The sequence below is a fragment of the Pundamilia nyererei genome, unplaced genomic scaffold (genome assembly GCF_000239375.1).
Source record: "Pundamilia nyererei isolate P.nyererei 1_Seehausen unplaced genomic scaffold, PunNye1.0 scaffold00045, whole genome shotgun sequence".
Taxonomy (NCBI): Eukaryota; Metazoa; Chordata; class Actinopteri; order Cichliformes; family Cichlidae; genus Pundamilia; species Pundamilia nyererei.
The window spans coordinates 3,156,985-3,175,246 of record NW_005187446.1 but is presented as its reverse complement, the minus strand read 5'-3'; the positions used below and the strand labels follow the sequence as shown (position 1 = coordinate 3,175,246).

General features: G+C 42.6%; 1 protein-coding gene across 4 annotated transcripts; it reads left to right on the top strand.

Moving 5' to 3' along the window:
- Window positions 1–3,357: 3,357 nt before the first annotated feature.
- Window positions 3,358–18,256, top strand: adar (adenosine deaminase RNA specific). 4 transcript variants are annotated; one of them, XM_005732089.1, is made up of 16 exons: window positions 3,358–3,462; window positions 6,389–8,039; window positions 9,624–9,931; window positions 10,910–11,105; window positions 11,394–11,590; window positions 11,972–12,107; window positions 12,280–12,518; window positions 12,821–12,977; window positions 13,508–13,676; window positions 13,946–14,039; window positions 14,163–14,279; window positions 14,449–14,576; window positions 14,700–14,882; window positions 15,004–15,116; window positions 15,547–15,674; window positions 17,403–18,256. In XM_005732089.1, the coding sequence occupies exons 2-16, from the start codon at window positions 6,519–6,521 to the stop codon at window positions 17,698–17,700; spliced, it is 3,984 nt and encodes a 1,327-aa protein (XP_005732146.1). In that variant the 5' UTR covers window positions 3,358–3,462; window positions 6,389–6,518; the 3' UTR covers window positions 17,701–18,256. The 4 variants fall into 4 exon arrangements, with proteins under 4 accessions (XP_005732146.1, XP_013766054.1, XP_013766052.1 ...); XM_013910600.1 differs by having other exon boundaries at window positions 6,389–8,090; XM_013910598.1 differs by having other exon boundaries at window positions 6,389–8,135.
- The last annotated feature ends 6 nt before the right edge of the window (window positions 18,257–18,262 follow it).

The window sequence follows — 18,262 nt, the reverse complement described above, 5'->3', positions numbered from 1 at the left end:
TAAACAAAGGTGGTCAAAACATTTTGTTGCTTTGTCAGAACAGCAGTGGACTTCAGACGTGCGTTCATCATCATCTTCTTCCAAAAGTGTTTTGCAGTGTGACAGGTGGAGAACCGTCACCTATCACCAGGTGATTTCTCTTTATTTACAGATCGCATTATCTGTGGTGTGTGGCAAGGTTTGAAATTCAGTCTGATTTTGCTTCTACTTGATAATATTTTGAAAACTCACCAAGATACCTGTGGCACACAGATATATGCCTCATGATAACTACCTCGGGATAGTCTCAGTAATGTTAAACATTGAAAAATGTTCGGTGACTCAATACCACAAAATCAGAATTCCTATTATTCACTAAACATCACTGAGCCTGTTTCCAAAAACCCCACTGGTATTCAGGTATTAATTTCTATCCAGCCCTTAGCTTTACCCCTCACATTAAAATGACTGGACTATTGTAACTCCATCCTCTCTGTCTGCTCGCTAATGGAAAACTACTGTCTCACTTCCAACTGGTTGTGAATTCAGCAGCTCAGCTTCTTACTGGTTTTAGCAGACAGAATCACATCACCCCTCTCTTGGCTTGTCTCCACTGGCTTTCTGAACATTTTACAATAGATTTTAAGATTTTACTCATCCCTTGTTAAAACTTGTCTGAGTCTGGGTCCTGACTGTAGCTCTATGTCTGTTCACAGCTTTTCCATCAGGGGCCCTCAGCTTTGTAATAGCCTGCCTGAAGAGATCTGAGCCCTGTCCAAAGAGCCAACTAAAATAAATACCCCAAATATCTTTCTGTTTTCTGGATTCACTTAGTCTAACACAGCGGTCCCCAACCTTTTTTGTTTTGCGCCACGGACTGGTTTATGCCCGACAATATTTTCATGGACCGGCCTTTAAGGTGTCGCGGATAAATACAACAAAATAAAACTAGTACCGGTACCGAAAAAAAGAAAACACGTGAAAAGACCAAGGAAAACCGAGTAAACAATAAAAACGATAACAAAATAACCCTGAAAACCGATAAAAACCCTGAAAACTATATATTTCACACCTGAACCTCAACTCTCGCGGCCCGGTACCAAACGACTCACGGACCGGTACCGGTCCGAGGCCCGGGGGTTGGGGACCGCTGGTTTAACACAAAGCTGGCTATCAAGTTGTTGAATTAACCCAGGTTTTCCTTTTTTAAGTTCTCAGGAAAGGAATGGTGTTGGCACCATCTGACCGATTATGTATACATCCAGTGGCAGCAGGGTGGCTGATTTTGAAAAGGAAACTGAAACTATGCTATGGGAAAAATATGGTGAGATTAAGCAGCTGCTGCAGAAAAAGTAAGACTGGAAATGAGCAAATAAATTAAAATATTGAGCCTATTTCAAGCCAGGAAAGAACAGATTTATCTATATCACATCTCTGTTATTAAAAGAAGGGAGAATCTCATGGGTTACAGCCACATTTTTGATTCATTAATATATAAAATAGAGTCTTCGTTTTTATTCTTTCAGCTGCAGCCTCAGTTAAATAATGCTTTGAAAGTAAAGGATAAATGTAAAAACAGAATCCAAACATCATCATCGTTTATTTGTATAGCACTTTACGAACACACCAGGCAGACCAAAGTGCTGAACAACACAGATCAAAACAACAACCAAATTAAAAATACCATAAAATCATTACATACAATAAAATAAATAAGAAGGTGTCAGTTTCCTACAGAGTTAAAAGCCAGGGAATAAAAATAGGTTTTCAATCTGGACTTAAAGACCTGCACTGATGACGCTTGTCTAATTTGGAGGGGAAGGTTATTCCAGAGCATCAGCGTTGTCTACATGCAAATTCGATATAGCACGTAGTTGCTCTGTTTTCAAATCACATACTCAAACTTACAAAGCAATAAAATTAAAAAACTGCAGACATTAAAAAAAAGGAAAGTTGTGTCTACAAATATATCATCAACAGGGAAACACAAAGTATGAGATGCTATTAAAAACTTTAGATCTTCTTTCTGTCTGGATCTTCCAGGAGTGCTGACAATGTTTTCCAGAAAATTGATTGGTCAGTAGATGGTGATTTCATACTTGCTGATCTGTAGTCTGGAATTTTGCAGTAAGTTACCATGGTGATATATCAATCCTTTCTAATAAAGAAAAAACAGGCTTAACCCTACAGTTACCTGGATAAGATGAAAACCTGCTTCGTAGGACAGGCCTATACAATCCTGGTCACTCCCACTGAAAACTGAGCATCTTCAAGTCTTCCTCCTGTCTTTTTGTCAGTACTACTGTGTCCAAACCATACATCATAGCAGGTCTCACTACTATCTTGTAAACCTTCCCTTTCAGTCATGCTGCTATCCTTCATTCACAAATTATCCCACACAGTTGTCTCCATCCACTCCTGCCTCTCCTTCGCTTCTTTTGTGCACAGCCTATAGCTTTGGCAGTGCTACATATTTAACTCATCCACCTCCTTGCACCTCCCTCTCATTCACATGTATGTATTCTTTCTTAGTTCCTCAGATTTTCATTCTTCTACTCCTCAGAGCATACCATCAGCTCTGCAGGTTCTCTTACAGCCACTCCCTAATCTCATCATGGATCACAATGTCATCTGCAAACATCACAGTCCACAGAGACTCCTGCATGACCTCATCTGCCAGTCTGTCCATCACCACTGCAAACAAGAATGGGCTTGGAGCAGATACCTGATGTAATCCCACCCCCATCTGGCCACACACCTCACCACTGTCCCATGTCCTCATACATGCCCTTCACCACTGTCACATACTTTTCTGCCACTCCTCACTTCTTTACAGTGCTACAGTTCCTCTTGTCCCCCTATCATATTCTTTGTTTAAATCCACAAAGACACAGTTAAGCGCTGTCTCACCTTCTCTATACTCTCTATAAGCAAATGTAGTCTCTTCCTCACAAATTGAATTATGTTGCACCTAGGTTTTATGTACTATTATTGTATTCTAACATATGTTTAACAATGCTCACACATGACTCACACTCGTAGACTCAGCTTTGAGATAATCTATTAGGAATATTATGTGTTGTCATCACAGAAAAAATGAAATGCCTTTCCAGTGTATTGTAGGCCTACAATGCTTATTCTAATGTCTGTGATACGTTTTTGTGATGAAGACCTATGTTCACATACAGCTTTTATAGAATGATGAATTAAAAGTACAACTAAGTTCTAGGTTATACCTACTTTCAGTTTTCAGTTATATTGTTTTTGGTACGTTTGACTGTTTTCTACAGTCATTGGTTAGTCAATGGTTTGAACAATATTGAAACTTTAGCAAGGTTCTACGTCATTTGCTTGCGACGTATAATCGTCAGTCGCAGCCTTTGCGTCACTATTCCCCGCATCAGTTCTTTGATTGTTTCTTTCACCGCATTAAAACATCACACACCAGCAACCACGCACTACCAGGAAACACGGCGAAGTGAGGTAACTGCTAAAGGCTATGGCTTGTCCTGAAGTCATTTTGTAGACTTTGTGTGAGGCGTTTATCGCTGTTTGACTGTAGCAGATAACGAGCCTGCTGCGATGCAGGCGACAGTTAGAAATGGTGCAGTGCCAGTGCGGAGCTAGCAGGCTAACCTCAGTTAGCCGGAGGAGGAACGATGCTCAGTTAGCTGCTGTCAACTGGTCATTTCATCCCCTGATACTGTCTTTTCACCGATTTATTAATTAATAATAGTAAGAGCTGTTGTGTCTGGAACAAAAATATGAATATCAAGTTGGTCTAACCTGTAGCTCCTAACGTTTAAGCCTCGTGTTTCTCTAATTATTAACCTTGTCTTGTTTGTCAGACCTCCAGTTTTAAAGTAACTGAATTTAATGCTAACCTTCATGAAAGTGATAAGAGAGACAGATAATATTCGTTTGCTTTGATTAACAAAAAAGTTTGTAAGTTTCCGTTTTATTTTTATAAACCCCCCTTTTACGCTGTGTTTTCCACATTAACTGTTTGGATTCAACCATTTTCTTTTGTAGATAAAGCTACAACAGCACATTGCCAATATGATTTATTATTTAAAAAATATTTCAGGCAATTTGAAATCAGGTGGAGCCCGGAGTCTTGATTTAGTATGCCATCTAAATTCATAGCAACATTTTGGCGCTTTGGGACAATATTTGATTCTCCCAAAATGTATTACATTCCTTTCACCCGCTTCTTTCGTTTTCCTTGTTTTATTTTTAAAGCGAGAAATTGATCCGAGCGAGTGTTGTCTCCTACAGCAAGCACCGAGGAGACTATGCCCTGGTTTGTTGTGGAGCAGCAAGGACGTGGCTATAGCTTTTTTTTATTTTATTTTATTTTTTTTAATCTGACCTCTTCGAACAGAGATGAGGAAGCTTAACCTTTAAACAGTTCCGGTGTGCCTCGTGGTCACGTGACTGGCGACAGAAACCCAAGTTTTCTTCAGAAATGAAATCGAAACTTAACCCTTTTAGTGGAGGACAGTTTCCTTTTTATTACAGTAACAACCCCGCGGATTTTCCCTTCATCATCGCCTTGTAACAGTGTACTAACGCATCTTGCAGCAGGCTTTATAAGCGCGCAAACCTCTCCGGTGTTTATCTTTGTGCTGCGATTAGGACCTGATCACCCAAAACCGGAAGACCCTGCATTTTGGACAACACCTTCAGCACTACATAGATTTGTGATTATTTTTTTTCACCCATTCTACCACGGGTTCCGTCTTTATTCTTACATTAATCTGTAACGTTTATTTTATTGTTATAATTATTATTACCTTATTTACATGGGATCGAGTCTTGGATTAGTCGCCTTTAGGAATCTGCAAAAGTAAGGGCGCTTTTTACTACTTCTATTTACTTTTTCAGCGCTGCCACTTTCATTTGAACTACTGTAGGTGAGAACTGTTAAAGTCAGTGTGTTATAATGCCTCTGATGATGCTGTAAGACTCCACGGGCCCTTTCCTGCTTGTAAATATAGCATATTGCGTGCACATGTGGAGGTGTGTGCGCTAAATCTAGAGACTTCATTTCTGACATATTCAGGAAACAGAGGGCACAAAGCTTAGTGATGATAGAAGAGGGTGACTCTCAATGTCAGGAGGTGTTTTGTCTTTAATGGGTTTTTTGGTTTGTTTTTTTGTATTAAATAGTGTTCTCAATCAGTTGTCAGATGCACAGTCTTGTCTACATCTCTGTCTAGGCTAACAACAAAGGAGAGTGTAGTGAACGCAGATTCTGAAAAACACAGTTGTTATTTTGGCTGTCAAATGTTGCCTTGCATCAGGGTCAAGATGAGTCAGCTTCAGTACTGTTTGGCCCCTCTGCTGCCGGCCCTGTCGGCCCTTATTACAGCGATGAACCAACACTATGGTGTTCTCTGTTAATGCGGTATGTTCGGTCTCAGCTCTCAGCGACATGCCGTTGATGCTGACTGTGCCAGAGGGGATGAAACCTGACTCAGTATTGGGTGTCTCCTTGTTGTCATTCTGCCTGATATAGACATTATTGAGTGTTGTCAGATATGACACTTGAGGAGGAATCAATGTTTGTTTCTCCCATAGAAGGATTTTAAAGTTCTGGGACAGTGTAGGTCAAAATTTCTGTTTCAGATTGCTAATTTTTTTTAATGTTTTATTTTCATGCATGCTAGAAGAATTACTCTAGCTAGCTCTGTGAAAAATAACATTATAACCAGAATTGCTAGCTAACCGCTGCAGGTTTTTTTTCCCTGTCTGCAGTTTGTTACTGATGACTTTTTAGCCCATGTCCCTCTGTGCCCTTGTCTGTTCTCCTTGTTTGCATCAGTCTCACTTTCCCTCTCTGCTTCGGCTTCAGATCCAGCGATAATTTCTAAGGCCAGAAATAATACAGAATAGTTGCAACAAGGTCTGCATTATTTATCAGCTTCCTTTTTAACCGGGGTTTGGTTTCAGTGTGACTGGAAGAGATAGTATGTCACCCTGCAGTATCCTTGTAGACTGAATAGTTATGATAATCTGATGATATATGCAGCACTCCCAGTTTGTCGTCTCCACATTTCCTCCAACCTTCCATATTGACCACCTTTTGAGAAATCCTCTGTGTTGTTTGCTGCTGTATTTTAAGAAAGCAGTGGCATAGACAGTTGCTTAAAACCCTGCTCTTGGAGTTGTTATAGATTTAGTGACTTATCCAAGGACACTTGAGCAGGTTGGAGGGTTGCCAGCACAGTCTGAACTTGTGGTACTGGCTGGAATGACAGTTTTTTTCTTAACCTCCCGACTGCTCCTTAATTTTTAAAAGTTTTCTTCTTTTTTTCTTTTTTTTCTTCAACAGTTGAGTTATCTTGCTGTTATTTGTCTCAATTTATTGGTATTCTCCTAACTTTGCCCTTTGTTTTTATTTCAGGGTCTCTCAGCATGCAACTGGCCTGCCCTGACTCCTGATCAGGGTATTCTGTTTGCGCTAGAGGACATACACTAATACAGAAGCTGCACAGCCGGCAGCATCGGCCCCCTTCACGCTCAACCCCTGCGCTATGAGCAGAGGTAGAGGAGGGCCTTCCAAAGAACATTACTACAGGCATCCACAACCCCGCGTGCAGGAAAGGGATAACTTCTATAGACCTGGCCCAGGTGTATTCTATCCCAGAGCTGGGCCACAGCAGATCCCACATCCAAGTTACTACGACGGTCCTACCCACCCTGAAGCACACATACAGCCCTCATCTCCCCTAATCCCTTCTACCCCCCCTACACCAAGCCACATTAAAGTGGTCCCAAACTCTGTCACCCATAATAGCTTGTACAGCCCGAATCACGGTGCAGGTCCAAGCCCTAATTCCTTTTATGACAAACAAAGAGAATTCCTGACAGGACGGATCTCTGAGGCTCCACAGTTTAGAGCCACTGTGAGTGGAGGAGGAGGAGGAGGAGGATTTGTACCCAACAGGTCACATAGTACTTTATACCAGCCTCAGTCAGGATACTGTAGACATCCAAACAGCAGCCCTAGTGGTAGAGGGGCTAGCCAAGACCGGAGACCATACCGACCTGGTGCAGGAGCTTCAAGAGGTAACCTAGCACCTCGACACTTGAATCAAAACCAGTTCCAAGGTAAAAACCATAACCAACACTCCAGTAGACAATGGCGCACCCAAACAGATTCACTCTGTGACCAGTTTCAGGGTTTGTTGCTCAAAGACAGGCCCAACAGAGGAGGAGAAAGGTTTGACAAACATTCTTCATCCAGCAGCACAGGAAATTTAAGTTTTAGTAAACCTAACATCACTCTCACAACTCAAATACAGGGCGAGGTACATGAGGCTTTGGCTGCGTTGAAGCCAAGTGAAAGTATTTCTGCTAAAGTGTTAGCCAGAAAACTGCATCTTCCCAAAAAGGTAGTCAACAAGGCTCTGTACTCTTTGGAACACTTACAGAAAGCTTCCAAGCAAGGATTAACCCCTCCTGAGTGGACACTATACAGAGAACCTCTCAGAGTCGAGGAAGACCAAAGCACAAAGTATCACGTACAAAATCAACCTCCATATTCGTTAGCCAGTTTGGAACCCCCACAAAAACCTGAAGAAAAGGTTGAAACAGAAACCGAAGAGGAAGTCCAGGCCAAAGAAGAGGACTCTGACACAGAATCAAGTTCTTCATATTCCTCCTCTTTAGAGTTTTCTGACTCTGAAGATTCCCAGCCATCAGCAAAAGGTCAACACCACAAGAAGCAACATCCCAGCACTTCCAGCTCTCCTGATCAGGACATTAAAGGTGCTGTGATGGCAGAACAGAAGGAACACATTTTTAAATACCTTCTTCAATCAAGGGAGGCAACAGCTCTTAACATAGCGAAAAATATTGGACTCAAGACTGCTAAGCAGGTCAATTCTACTCTGTACGCCCTAGAAAAGCAAGGTGAAGTCGTTAGGAATGTTGAAGTCAACCCTCCAACATGGGAGCTCTCCACCCACCGCCGAGAGAGAATGGAGAGGAGTCTCAAAGCTGCACAGAGCAACCCGGCTGTCCTGGTTAAAATGGAAGTAGAAGAGGAGGAAGTGAGTGCCATCTTTTCCCCATCACCGCTACCACCATTACCAGGCCTTGAGGTACTTACGGGGGGTTGGATACCAGACCAAATTCTTAGTGAAGCGGTAGGTATAGTTAGAGTTTTTGCTTTATACATTTTGATTTGTTTAATTATAAATGGCTTTGGGTTTTCACTCAGCTGCAGGAGAAGAAGTGAGGCAGAGTAGTTCAGGGGGCAGTGACCAATACACCTGCCTTGATTTTGCCAATCAGCCAGCTGTGACCAGATGGCATAAACCAGCCACCCTTCTTATTTCCCCTAAAATTTTATTTAGTTATTTATTTTGTGCATCTGTGTCACACCAGAGATTCAAGCAGAGGAGGCAAAGCAACAGGCGTTTAATCAGATTTGAAATCTTTGCCTCAGAGCCTCTTTCCAAAACAAGATTGGTTCAGTTTGATGTTGGACTCAACTTGTGTTTTTATTCTACCTGAATCCCTGCTGTATTTTATGATCTCAGATTTAGGGCCAAGTTTAATTAAATTCACAGCATGGCGCACTGTGACAAGCCATACTCTTTTCTAATCACACACAAAGAAACAGTGAAGAGCACAAAGTTTGATCATCTAACTGGAACAAATTGTGAAGAAAAAGGACAAGTTGTGTAAAGAGTCCGCCTTCTAGCGTTGCTTGTGTTTTCCAGCTACGCCTCTTTTATACACTGATGGTAAAAACACTTGATCCAAACCTGTGCATCCTCCATTAGAGCTCTTCTGGCAAGCCTCTTCTTTCCTCTGTCCTCCAGTTGGGTTTTGGGAATTGTGACACCCTTCAGCATAGTGTACTGAGATTGATTTCCAGGTCACCGTCGAGAGGACAGAGAAGACGAGAAGGAACAAATTAGTGAAATAAGAAAAGCCTTAGGACTCCACAGCTGGGTTGTGGGCTGAGCCAGACTTTTTCTCCGAGTTATTTTTTGGAGTCCAGTGTGATTCACCCTGCCGGGCAGGCTCCACCTGAGTGCACAGGGTTTTGATTTATTCTGCATGTGTCCGTGCAAAGTGACAATAAAAGTGTGTTTGCAGCTCAGCATGGTCCCTGGCTTTGCCTGCACTAAGGTGAATCCATCTGTAGTGTAGGTCTGCTACATATAGAACAATACAAAGATTCCTTGAAATGTGGCGGCTAAATGAAAATCAAACCATAACTTAAAAATAATAAATTTGAAACTCTTTCAGCTAAATAGGTCAAGCTCAATGGATAACAAATTCTAGGTATTAAAGATATTTCCCCAGTAAAACACAGCATGCATTCTGAAAAGATTAAAATAGTAGCTTGACATTTTGAGACATAAGCTTATTCGCTCATTTCCCCGTTTCCAGCCTTTATACTAAGCCAAATCAACCATCTGTGGATTTATCCAACAAACATAAAAGCAGTGTCAATCTTTCTTTCTAATTCTCTTCCAAATGTTGAACTATTGCTCTGAGAGACACTTTGCTGAAAATGTGAACTTTTTATTAATCGCATTTAGATAAGACTTGAAGATCTACCCTGCCTATATTAACCCTTTTACCTCAATTTTCCCTTTCCATCTCGTTCCTCCTTTTAGCCCCTTTCCTCTGCCTCATGTAAAAGCGAAAACGCCAATGAAGGACAGTGGTCCACTGATGACATCCCTGAATTCCTCAATGCTATTCGCAGAGAGACGGATGCTGAAAAAAAGGCATCCGAGAAAACCAATGCCATGGGGACTGTAGCTGTCTCAGTGGCTGCCCCACCTCCCCAGAATCTGTGGGCTAAGTTACAGGAGGTAAGGTTGAAGAACCCTGTGAGCGGTCTCATGGAGTATGCCCAGTATCTGGGCCAGAACTGCGAGTTCCTGCTGCTGGACCAGTCAGGACCCTCCCACGATCCTAGGTTAGTGAAATGATCCACATACACCAGGCTTTGTAAATGCTATTATGGCACTTACTGGTTTGTTACGGCTAATCACTGACTCAGGTTTTAGTGCCACAATAATTACTTTACCAAGTTTAACTCATAAAATATCGCAATTAATAGTGACAGTCCTGCTGTGTTACGAGGATTTTCACGAGCTCATTTATTCAGTTAGGTTCAGTTTTGTTTATATGGCTCGAAATCACAACAACAGTCACAACAAGGTGCTTTATATTGTAAGTTAGTGTCTCTTCAGTAATACAGAGAAAACCCCAACAATAAAATGTGCCTTTTGAGCGAGCACTTGGCGACAGTGGGAAGGATAAACTCCCTTTTAACAGGAGGAAACCTCAAGAGCATAACCACGCTTAGGGAGGGGGAGTCATCAGCTGCAACCCCTTGGGGGTGATGGGAGGAAGACAGAACAAAAGACATGCTGTGGAAGAGAGCCCGAAATTAGTAATAACTAGTGATTAAATGCAGGTAGGTTTATAAACATGTAGTGAGTAAAAAAAGAAGAATGAACAAAAAAAACACTCAGTGCATCATGGGAAACCCCAAGAAGCCTAGGCCTATTGCAGTGCCACTAAGGAAGGATTCAGGGTCACCTGATCCAGCCCAAACTATATGCTTTATCAAAAAGGAAATGAAATGAGAAATATGCTCTCTTTCTTTCGTTTTCTTTTGTACGGAAATTGTTCTACACCGATAAGACTTAACCGATACAGAGGGTAAATCCTATCATTTTTTTCATTATGTGATAGTTTTGTTTTTACACCTACACAGATCTGTGTGTTCAGAGTCTATAAGAAATAGATCTGCCGAAGTGAAATCAAACTAAAAATGTAAATTACTTTGCTTGTTAGTCAACGTAGGAATCTTGGTAAATTTTTCTTGAATTAATCATATTTGCAGATACTTGTGTCACATCTGTATTTTCTTTTTTGCTTCTGTTAGATTTCGTATGCAGGTGATGCTCAACGGGAGGCTGTTTCCTGTCGCGGAAGCTTCTAGTAAGAAAGTTGCAAAAAAGGATGCTGCTGCAGCCACACTGCGAATCCTTGTCAAAGAGATGCAAGGGGGGACGTGCACCGCCGATGAGGAAAATACTGGCAATGTGGACCAGGTGATGGAGCTACCTCCAGACACCAGCGTAAGTTCTTTTGTAATCTGTGAAAATACGACCCCTTATGCATTTTAAGAAATGAAATCACATTTAGTCACAGCACGCTTTAACTAATTGCCTGTGACTGGTCAGACTTTCGTCAATTGAGAGTGTTGAATTTATTCACCAGGGCATGAACTGTAAACAGAAGTCTAATTACCTGTGCTGGCTAAAACTGTGTCCATAGCCGTTATCTAATGTTGGAGACCAATTAAAAACTGTGTCTGAGAAGTGCCGTAAATTATAGTTGGCATTTTTGTTTACTCTCTCCACAAGGGGCCTGCTGAAAGCACAGGGGGGATTTTGGGGTCTGGCAGTGTGGAAGGGACAGCAGAGGGACCTCGCCAACCCCTGTCCCGCTCTCTGCCTGGTGGCAAGAATCCGGTGTCTGTCCTTATGGAGTACAGCCAGCGCAGTGGGAAGCCCATCGAGTTCATCAACACTGGACAGGCGGGTCCACCGCATGATCCAAGGTACTGACTCATTCACTTCCCTTTGAATCTGTTTGGATGTTCTTCTCCACACTGCATGCTCATAGGTTGAGTTTCTCTCTGTGGTCATACTTTTCTGCCTCAGAGCAGCAGCTGTTCAATATCTCTCAGTACTGTAGTCATCTGACAAAGGCACAAAAACGTCTTTGTTCAGTTGATGGCCGAGTCAGACAAACAGTATAAACTTGTGTTTTCTTGCCATCACTTTCCAGAAAACATGATCACTAGTCTTGATCATGATCTTAGTACAGGCTCCAGTTTCATTGTGATCATGGTGCATCTGCTCAGGCTTTGTAAATGTGGAGTTATGAATCTGATCTCAGTTATAATCCTTTCGTTTCCCTTTCTCTGTTCTGGGCTCAGGTTCATGTACAGGGTGAAGGTGGGAGAGAGCTTGTTTGCAGAGGCCTCAGCTCCAAACAAGAAGGCAGCTCGCCAGCTGGCAGCAGAGGAGGCTGTCAAAGAATTAATGGCTGATGGGAAACTGCAGCTCAACAAGGTGTTTAATGAGTAACCAAGAATAGATGGGGATTGCATATTCCTAAAATTAAAGGGATAATTGATTTCTTGGGCATAAAGAAATTATTTTTGTCACATCTGTCACAAAGCTCTTTTCTTTACTGTTCACATCTTTCTTTTGCATCACCGCCTCACCCATCTGTCTTCTCCAGCCTCAGTTGCCCCTGGGTCCTTCCAGTGGCAGTGACGAGAGTTTTTCTGGGGCAACATGCCCCAGTTTACCTCCACTTACTGCAGATGAGTTGCGAGCAGCCCACGAGGCAGGGGTCGGGGACCTCATCAACCACCTGAACAACAATGCAGTGTCGGGTCTTCTTGAGTATGCCAGAGCCCGTGGCTTTGCTGCCGAGATCCGCCTTGTGGGCCAGTCTGGACCGCCACATGACCCTAAGTATGTTAGACCATGATGCAACCAAACCCACAGACCAGGAGTTCTACTACTGTCTGGGCTGCCACATACTTGTAAAAGGAATATTTTATGTAGATTTTCGAATAATTTAAACATTTCTTTTTTTGCCTCGCTTTCCAGGATCTTTGGTGTGTTGCAATAGCAACTCATGCTATGAGGGAATTATTAGAATAGATATTTGTGTTTATTTCTTTGTTAAAACAGCTGGGGTTTCCATGCAATCACGGGAGGGGGGGGACCAAGAAAAATCCTCTGCTTATCTTACTTTTTGCCCATCTTCTCAGGTTCACCTACCAGGCCAAGCTCGGCGGACGCTGGTTCCCTCCCGTCTGTGCGTCCAACAAGAAGCAGGGAAAGCAGGAAGCAGCTGATGCTGCACTGCGCGTTCTGATTGGAGAAGCTGAGAGAGCAGCTCGCACTGGGGAGCTTACACCAGCTGAGGTACTGACTATTCAATGAATTCTCCCATTTCATCTTAAAAGTTAAAAGTGCACCAGCTTTAAAAGAGCTTTCCGTGGCTCAGCGTGGGATTACAGCTGAACATAATGGAATGAAAGAGTAGAGCATAGCAACAGGTTCTGCTTAGCTTGATTACTTGTGCTGAAAGATTAAGCTCAAAGTAATCTACAGTAAATGCTTGAAGGATAATCAACTAACCACTTCACTTGCTCTCCTGAGAAAATAATATCAGAAAATGTCTTCATGTACATTTGAAATGTATAACCTCGTTCAAGACAAAAGCAGTCTAAGGTAAAGTGCTTCACAATAAAGAACACAACACAAGTGTGTAAGGAAGTGACACGTCTGTATAGACAGCATACTAAAACATGCAGTTTGTTATATTCTCCTGTTTTAGTTTCACATTTTTGTCCAATTCATATTCAGAGAATCCTGAATGTTGAATAATAATGTTTTAAATAATGCTTCCTGTCTTTCTTTCATTTGCATGTTTTTGTACTCCCCTCTGCTAGTTACCAGTGAGCGGCAGCACACTGCATGATCAGATAGCAATGTTGAGTCACCAGCGCTTCAACGCTCTGACCACACGGATCCAGCACTGCCTTCTGGGACGCAAGATTCTGGCCACGATCATCATGAGGAGGGGGGAGGGCCTGGGGACTGTTGTCAGCCTTGGAACTGGTACATCCATTACCTTTAGCGTATAACATATGAAATGACCAAAGTAGTAAAAAGTTTTAATTGTGGAGCACTGTGGGGGTGGATGGGGGGGATTGCCCCTGCATTTTTCCACGATGTTTAGTTTTGTGGATTTCTGCGCTTAGAGGTATGTACTGTCACAAAGCTGAAGCAACTAGGTCACCGCTGAACCGAGAGGCGCCGCATTGTCGTGTTTTTTGACATTGAATTTGTCTTTTTTTCCTCTCCCTCTCTCTCATTCTTGTTGTCAGGAAATCGCTGTGTTAAAGGGGAGGAGCTGAGCCTTAAAGGAGAGACTGTTAATGACTGCCATGCAGAAATCATCTCCAGGAGAGGATTTATTCGGTAGAAATTGATATCTTGCTTCTTTATCAGTGTTTCTCCTACACTTCTAAAAATATCCCCCTCTCCCTGAAACGGCGTCTGTGGGACATTATAAGTCTAGCTCACCTTCTCCTTTCCTCTCAGGTTTCTGTACAGTGAGCTGCTCAAGCACTATGAAGGTGCAGACGATAGTATATTTGAACCGGCGGAGAATAACAAACTACGGATCAAATCTGACATCACCTTTCACCTCTACATTAGGTGGGAGTATGAGATGTTTTCTTTCTCTTTCTTCACTCCCCCCAAGCCTTCACTTTCACACATCAGTGTTTCCTGTTTAGCTCTGTGAGGTCTCATCTCGTAAACTGCAGGTTGCTTGGCTGTGCATCATAGCAATACCTTATCTCTCTCCTTTTTCTCTCATCCTTAGTACGGCACCGTGTGGGGACGGTGCTCTGTTTGATAAGTCATGCAGTGAGGCGGGGGATGAAGCTCAAGGCCACCAGCCTCTATTTGAGAATGCTAAGCAGGGCAAGCTTCGCACTAAAGTGGAGAATGGTGAGGCACGATACTGAAGGAGAAATTGGTTTTTATGTACATGATCTGTCATGAAATGTAGATGAAAGCAAATGATACCACATCCCGATTTGTAAGCAAGAGTGTGCTGTTGGTCTTTGCCAGGTGAGGGCACCATCCCTGTGGAGTCAAGTGCCATTGTACCCACCTGGGATGGCATCCAGCACGGTGAAAGGCTGAGGACAATGAGCTGCAGTGATAAGATCCTGCGCTGGAATGTGATAGGCCTACAGGGGGCACTGCTTACCCATTTCCTGGATCCCATCTACCTGAAGTCCATCACACTTGGTAAAATATAAAGATTTCTTTGTGCAGATAAGAGTCAGTGAAAAATGGTGGACTCCCATTGCATTGGTTCTGGACTTGGATACCAGTTTTACAGCATGTCTTTGCGTCTCTTATCCAACAGGCTATTTGTACAGCCACGGTCACCTGACACGCGCCGTTTGCTGTCGGTTGGCCAGAGACGGCGAGGCTTTCACGCAAAGTCTCCCCGCTTCCTTCAAGCTGAACCACCCTGAGGTAACCGCACAGGTTTTTGGCAAGGTCACACTTGGAACATTAATCATGAACATTAAGTTTATTCTCACTAAATCCATCAAGCTGCCAACAATCCTATTTGTGCCTGCACAGCTTTCTTTTTTTTTTTATTGCTCATATTATTTTAAATTTGGCTCATCCATCAATTAACAAAAAGCCAGCAGGTTGCTGTTGTAACACCAAGAGAAAAGGAAGAAATATTGCAGCTGCCACACTTTCAGTTTTTTCTTTTTTTGAGCCTTTTTTTTTCTTAACATTTTCTTGGTTTGTCATTTAGTTTGACACTAATCAACACAGTGTGACGCCTCTGACACATCAGTGATGCACGTGTTACTCATCTAATTAAAGAACTGCTAATTTATGTGCTCTCTCTCCCCATCCCTTCTCCCACACCACCTGGTTGGACTTGTAGGTCGGCAGGGTGAGTGTGTATGACTCCACACGTCACACAGGCAAGACCAAGGAGTCCAGTGTGAACTGGAGCTTTCCAGACCAGCACAGTGTTGAAGTGCTTGACGGGACCAAAGGAAAAGTAGATGGGTATGTAGCATGTAGGGACTGACATGTATTATCTTTACTGAATTTTTGTTTTCTTTTTTATTATGAATAGTAAGAATTGTGAGTTGAGTCTAAATCTACAATTGACATTACATTCAACAGCTTCAAGACTTATTGTATTATCCTTTTTGATCTTTATTTTCTTTAGTATAGATTATGTTTGTACATATAGCTGTTGGAGGCAAAATGCAAGTAGTTGCAACAACCAACTCATTGCCTAGTGGTTTAGGATGTTGCATACTCAACCTCTGGGCGATCAGTTTACTCACAAGGTGTTTGTACAGGTTGTATGATGGGAGGAAGCATGTCACAGTCTTGGACTGACTGCAGTCAGTCTCAGACAAACTAGTGAAAGCATGCAAATTATTGCTGTCTAACTGATCCAACACACTGCATCAATTGGAGTCAGACTGCGTTGAGTCAACTTCTCTGCAAAGCATCACTTTGCAACTGTTCAGGTTACATTCCAGTGTAAAAGCAATCAGAGCGCCTGTGTCATTTTACAGTTGAATGGTCGTCCTACAGCAACTACGTCACTATTTGTGGAGGAATTTCTGGATTTCTGTTCCATGTGTAAGATTTGCACTCTGCGTATAAGTAGATCATTTCAATTATCAGTACATAGAAACAACAGATTTGCAGTTTTTGCTGATTTATTACAGTTAATCATCATGGTATTACAAACAGAGTTCATGCAGTTGCCAACTTGACCACATTCAGTCACAGACTGATAGCAGACTGACTCAAACTTCCTTAACCACAGTCACTTGAAGACAGCAGATGATGGCGAGGAGTCGCAGACCTGGTCCCTGTCATTAAAGAAACCGTTTTAAATGGCCTGTATTTGTATATGCAAGAGGAGTCCAACATTGTTGCACATGGTTGCAGTAATGTTGGTCACGCTGAGGTGTACAGCCACTGCTTTTCCTAGTGTGACTTTTGCATAACAAGGAAAAAGAAGTCAGACATTCTGATTTTAAATTGGATCACTTAATAGCTCCCAAAATGCTTTGTTGCTATCTTGAGCTGTTGTTCAGTGTGGGCCACATAAAGCTTTGAAAAGAAGTGTCTTGATGCATGCTCAATAATTCAGATAAAGGAATCCAACCAAGTTAATTCGGTTCATGTGGACCTACATTTTCAGTAGCAGAAATGTTTTATCGCTCATCCAGGTAACCACTACAGTCTCAGGAAATGTCTGGTGAGACTTCTTCAGCCTCACTGGACATTTGTGACATCGCTCATCCAAGTGACAGGAAGTCACTTGGATGAGCGATGAAACGTTTCTCCCACTGAAAACGTTGCATCCAGATGAACTGAATTAACTTTAGGGGATTTGAATGGATGCTGACACCCACTCTGGGGGAAACACTGAAGCAGGTTGTGATAATTCAGTTTCAGTTTGTGGAGTTTTTTTCCCCTTATTTATCTTTACAACGTCTTCCCACACCCTCCTATACCACATTAGTAATAAAAACTCTTTACAAAACACCATAAACTGAAAGCTGTTTGCAGATTTTTTGCTTCATTGAATTTTAATTAAGCGAGTCAAAACAGAGCAGCAGGGAGCGAAGTAAGCTAAATAAGAAACACTGCATGATCTGAGGAAACACTTTGTCATGCCAGCCTGCCAGACAAACCATAATGCTTTTCCTGTCACACTTGTTTTGCATTTTTTTAAAACACTTTGCTAATGTCTTTTTTGTCCAGGACCAAACTGGCCGTGTCCCGCGTGTCCAAGTCCAATCTATTCCATCTTTTCCGCTCCCTGTGCCAGCGAAGCGGTCGCACTGACCTCCTCTCCCTGCCCTCCTACGCTCAGGCAAAGATCTCTGCTGTGTCCTTCCAGCAAGCCAAGCAACAGTTTTTCCAAGCTCTCAGCGCCCACGGCTACGGAGCCTGGATCGGAAAACCCCTGGAAGAAAAGAGCTTCGAGGCTGGGGAGGGAAACAGGAACAATGGGGCACCTGTGGGAAACAGCAACAATGTAGGAGCAGTGGAGGCGTAGAACTGTTGTGTCGAGTGCTTCATAAAATAATACCACTGGGTGCAGGGAGAAAAGCTCAAAGTGCAAACGGGTTAAAGACAAAAGGATAATCAAACAATGTGACGACGCTAGTGCCCCAAACTATGGAAAGACTAAAGAGAGAGTGAAAGAAAGGGACACAAGAAGTGAGTGGAATAGGTCAAGGAGGGCAAACCCTAAAGGATGAGTGAGTCCACAGCTGACAAGACAGAGCTCCGCGGGGTGTACAGAATATTGTAGACACTACATGCAAAAGAATTAGTCTGAAGTCAGTAAACCAACATGGCAGGCACTGCTCGGAAGCTCAGACAGCTTCAGTTTTTCTTTGTCACCGTTTGGCATTTGTGGTTCTTGCTTTCCTATTGTACTACTTGATGTTCCCGTTGCAAATGTCTGCACCCAAATCACTTGTTTTCTCTGCAGAGGAGAGAAACTGCTTATTGGAATTCAGCCTGGTGTGACCAGTGCCATGTAGCAGTGTTTGTAATTGTGATTAATTTACTTTGCAGTGGGAATCTTCTATAATGAAGTATTCCCCCCCCCC

Bases quoted from the DNA above. Each gene is read 5' to 3' on its own strand.
- adar (XM_013910598.1), top strand. From the start codon at position 6,519: ATGAGCAGAGGTAGAGGAGGGCCTTCCAAAGAACATTACTACAGGCAT. The intron at 8,136-9,623 runs GTAGGTATAGTT...TCCTCCTTTTAG, and splicing joins ACCAAATTCTTAGTGAAGCG to CCCCTTTCCTCTGCCTCATG. The intron at 14,577-14,699 runs GTGAGGCACGAT...GGTCTTTGCCAG, and splicing joins TCGCACTAAAGTGGAGAATG to GTGAGGGCACCATCCCTGTG.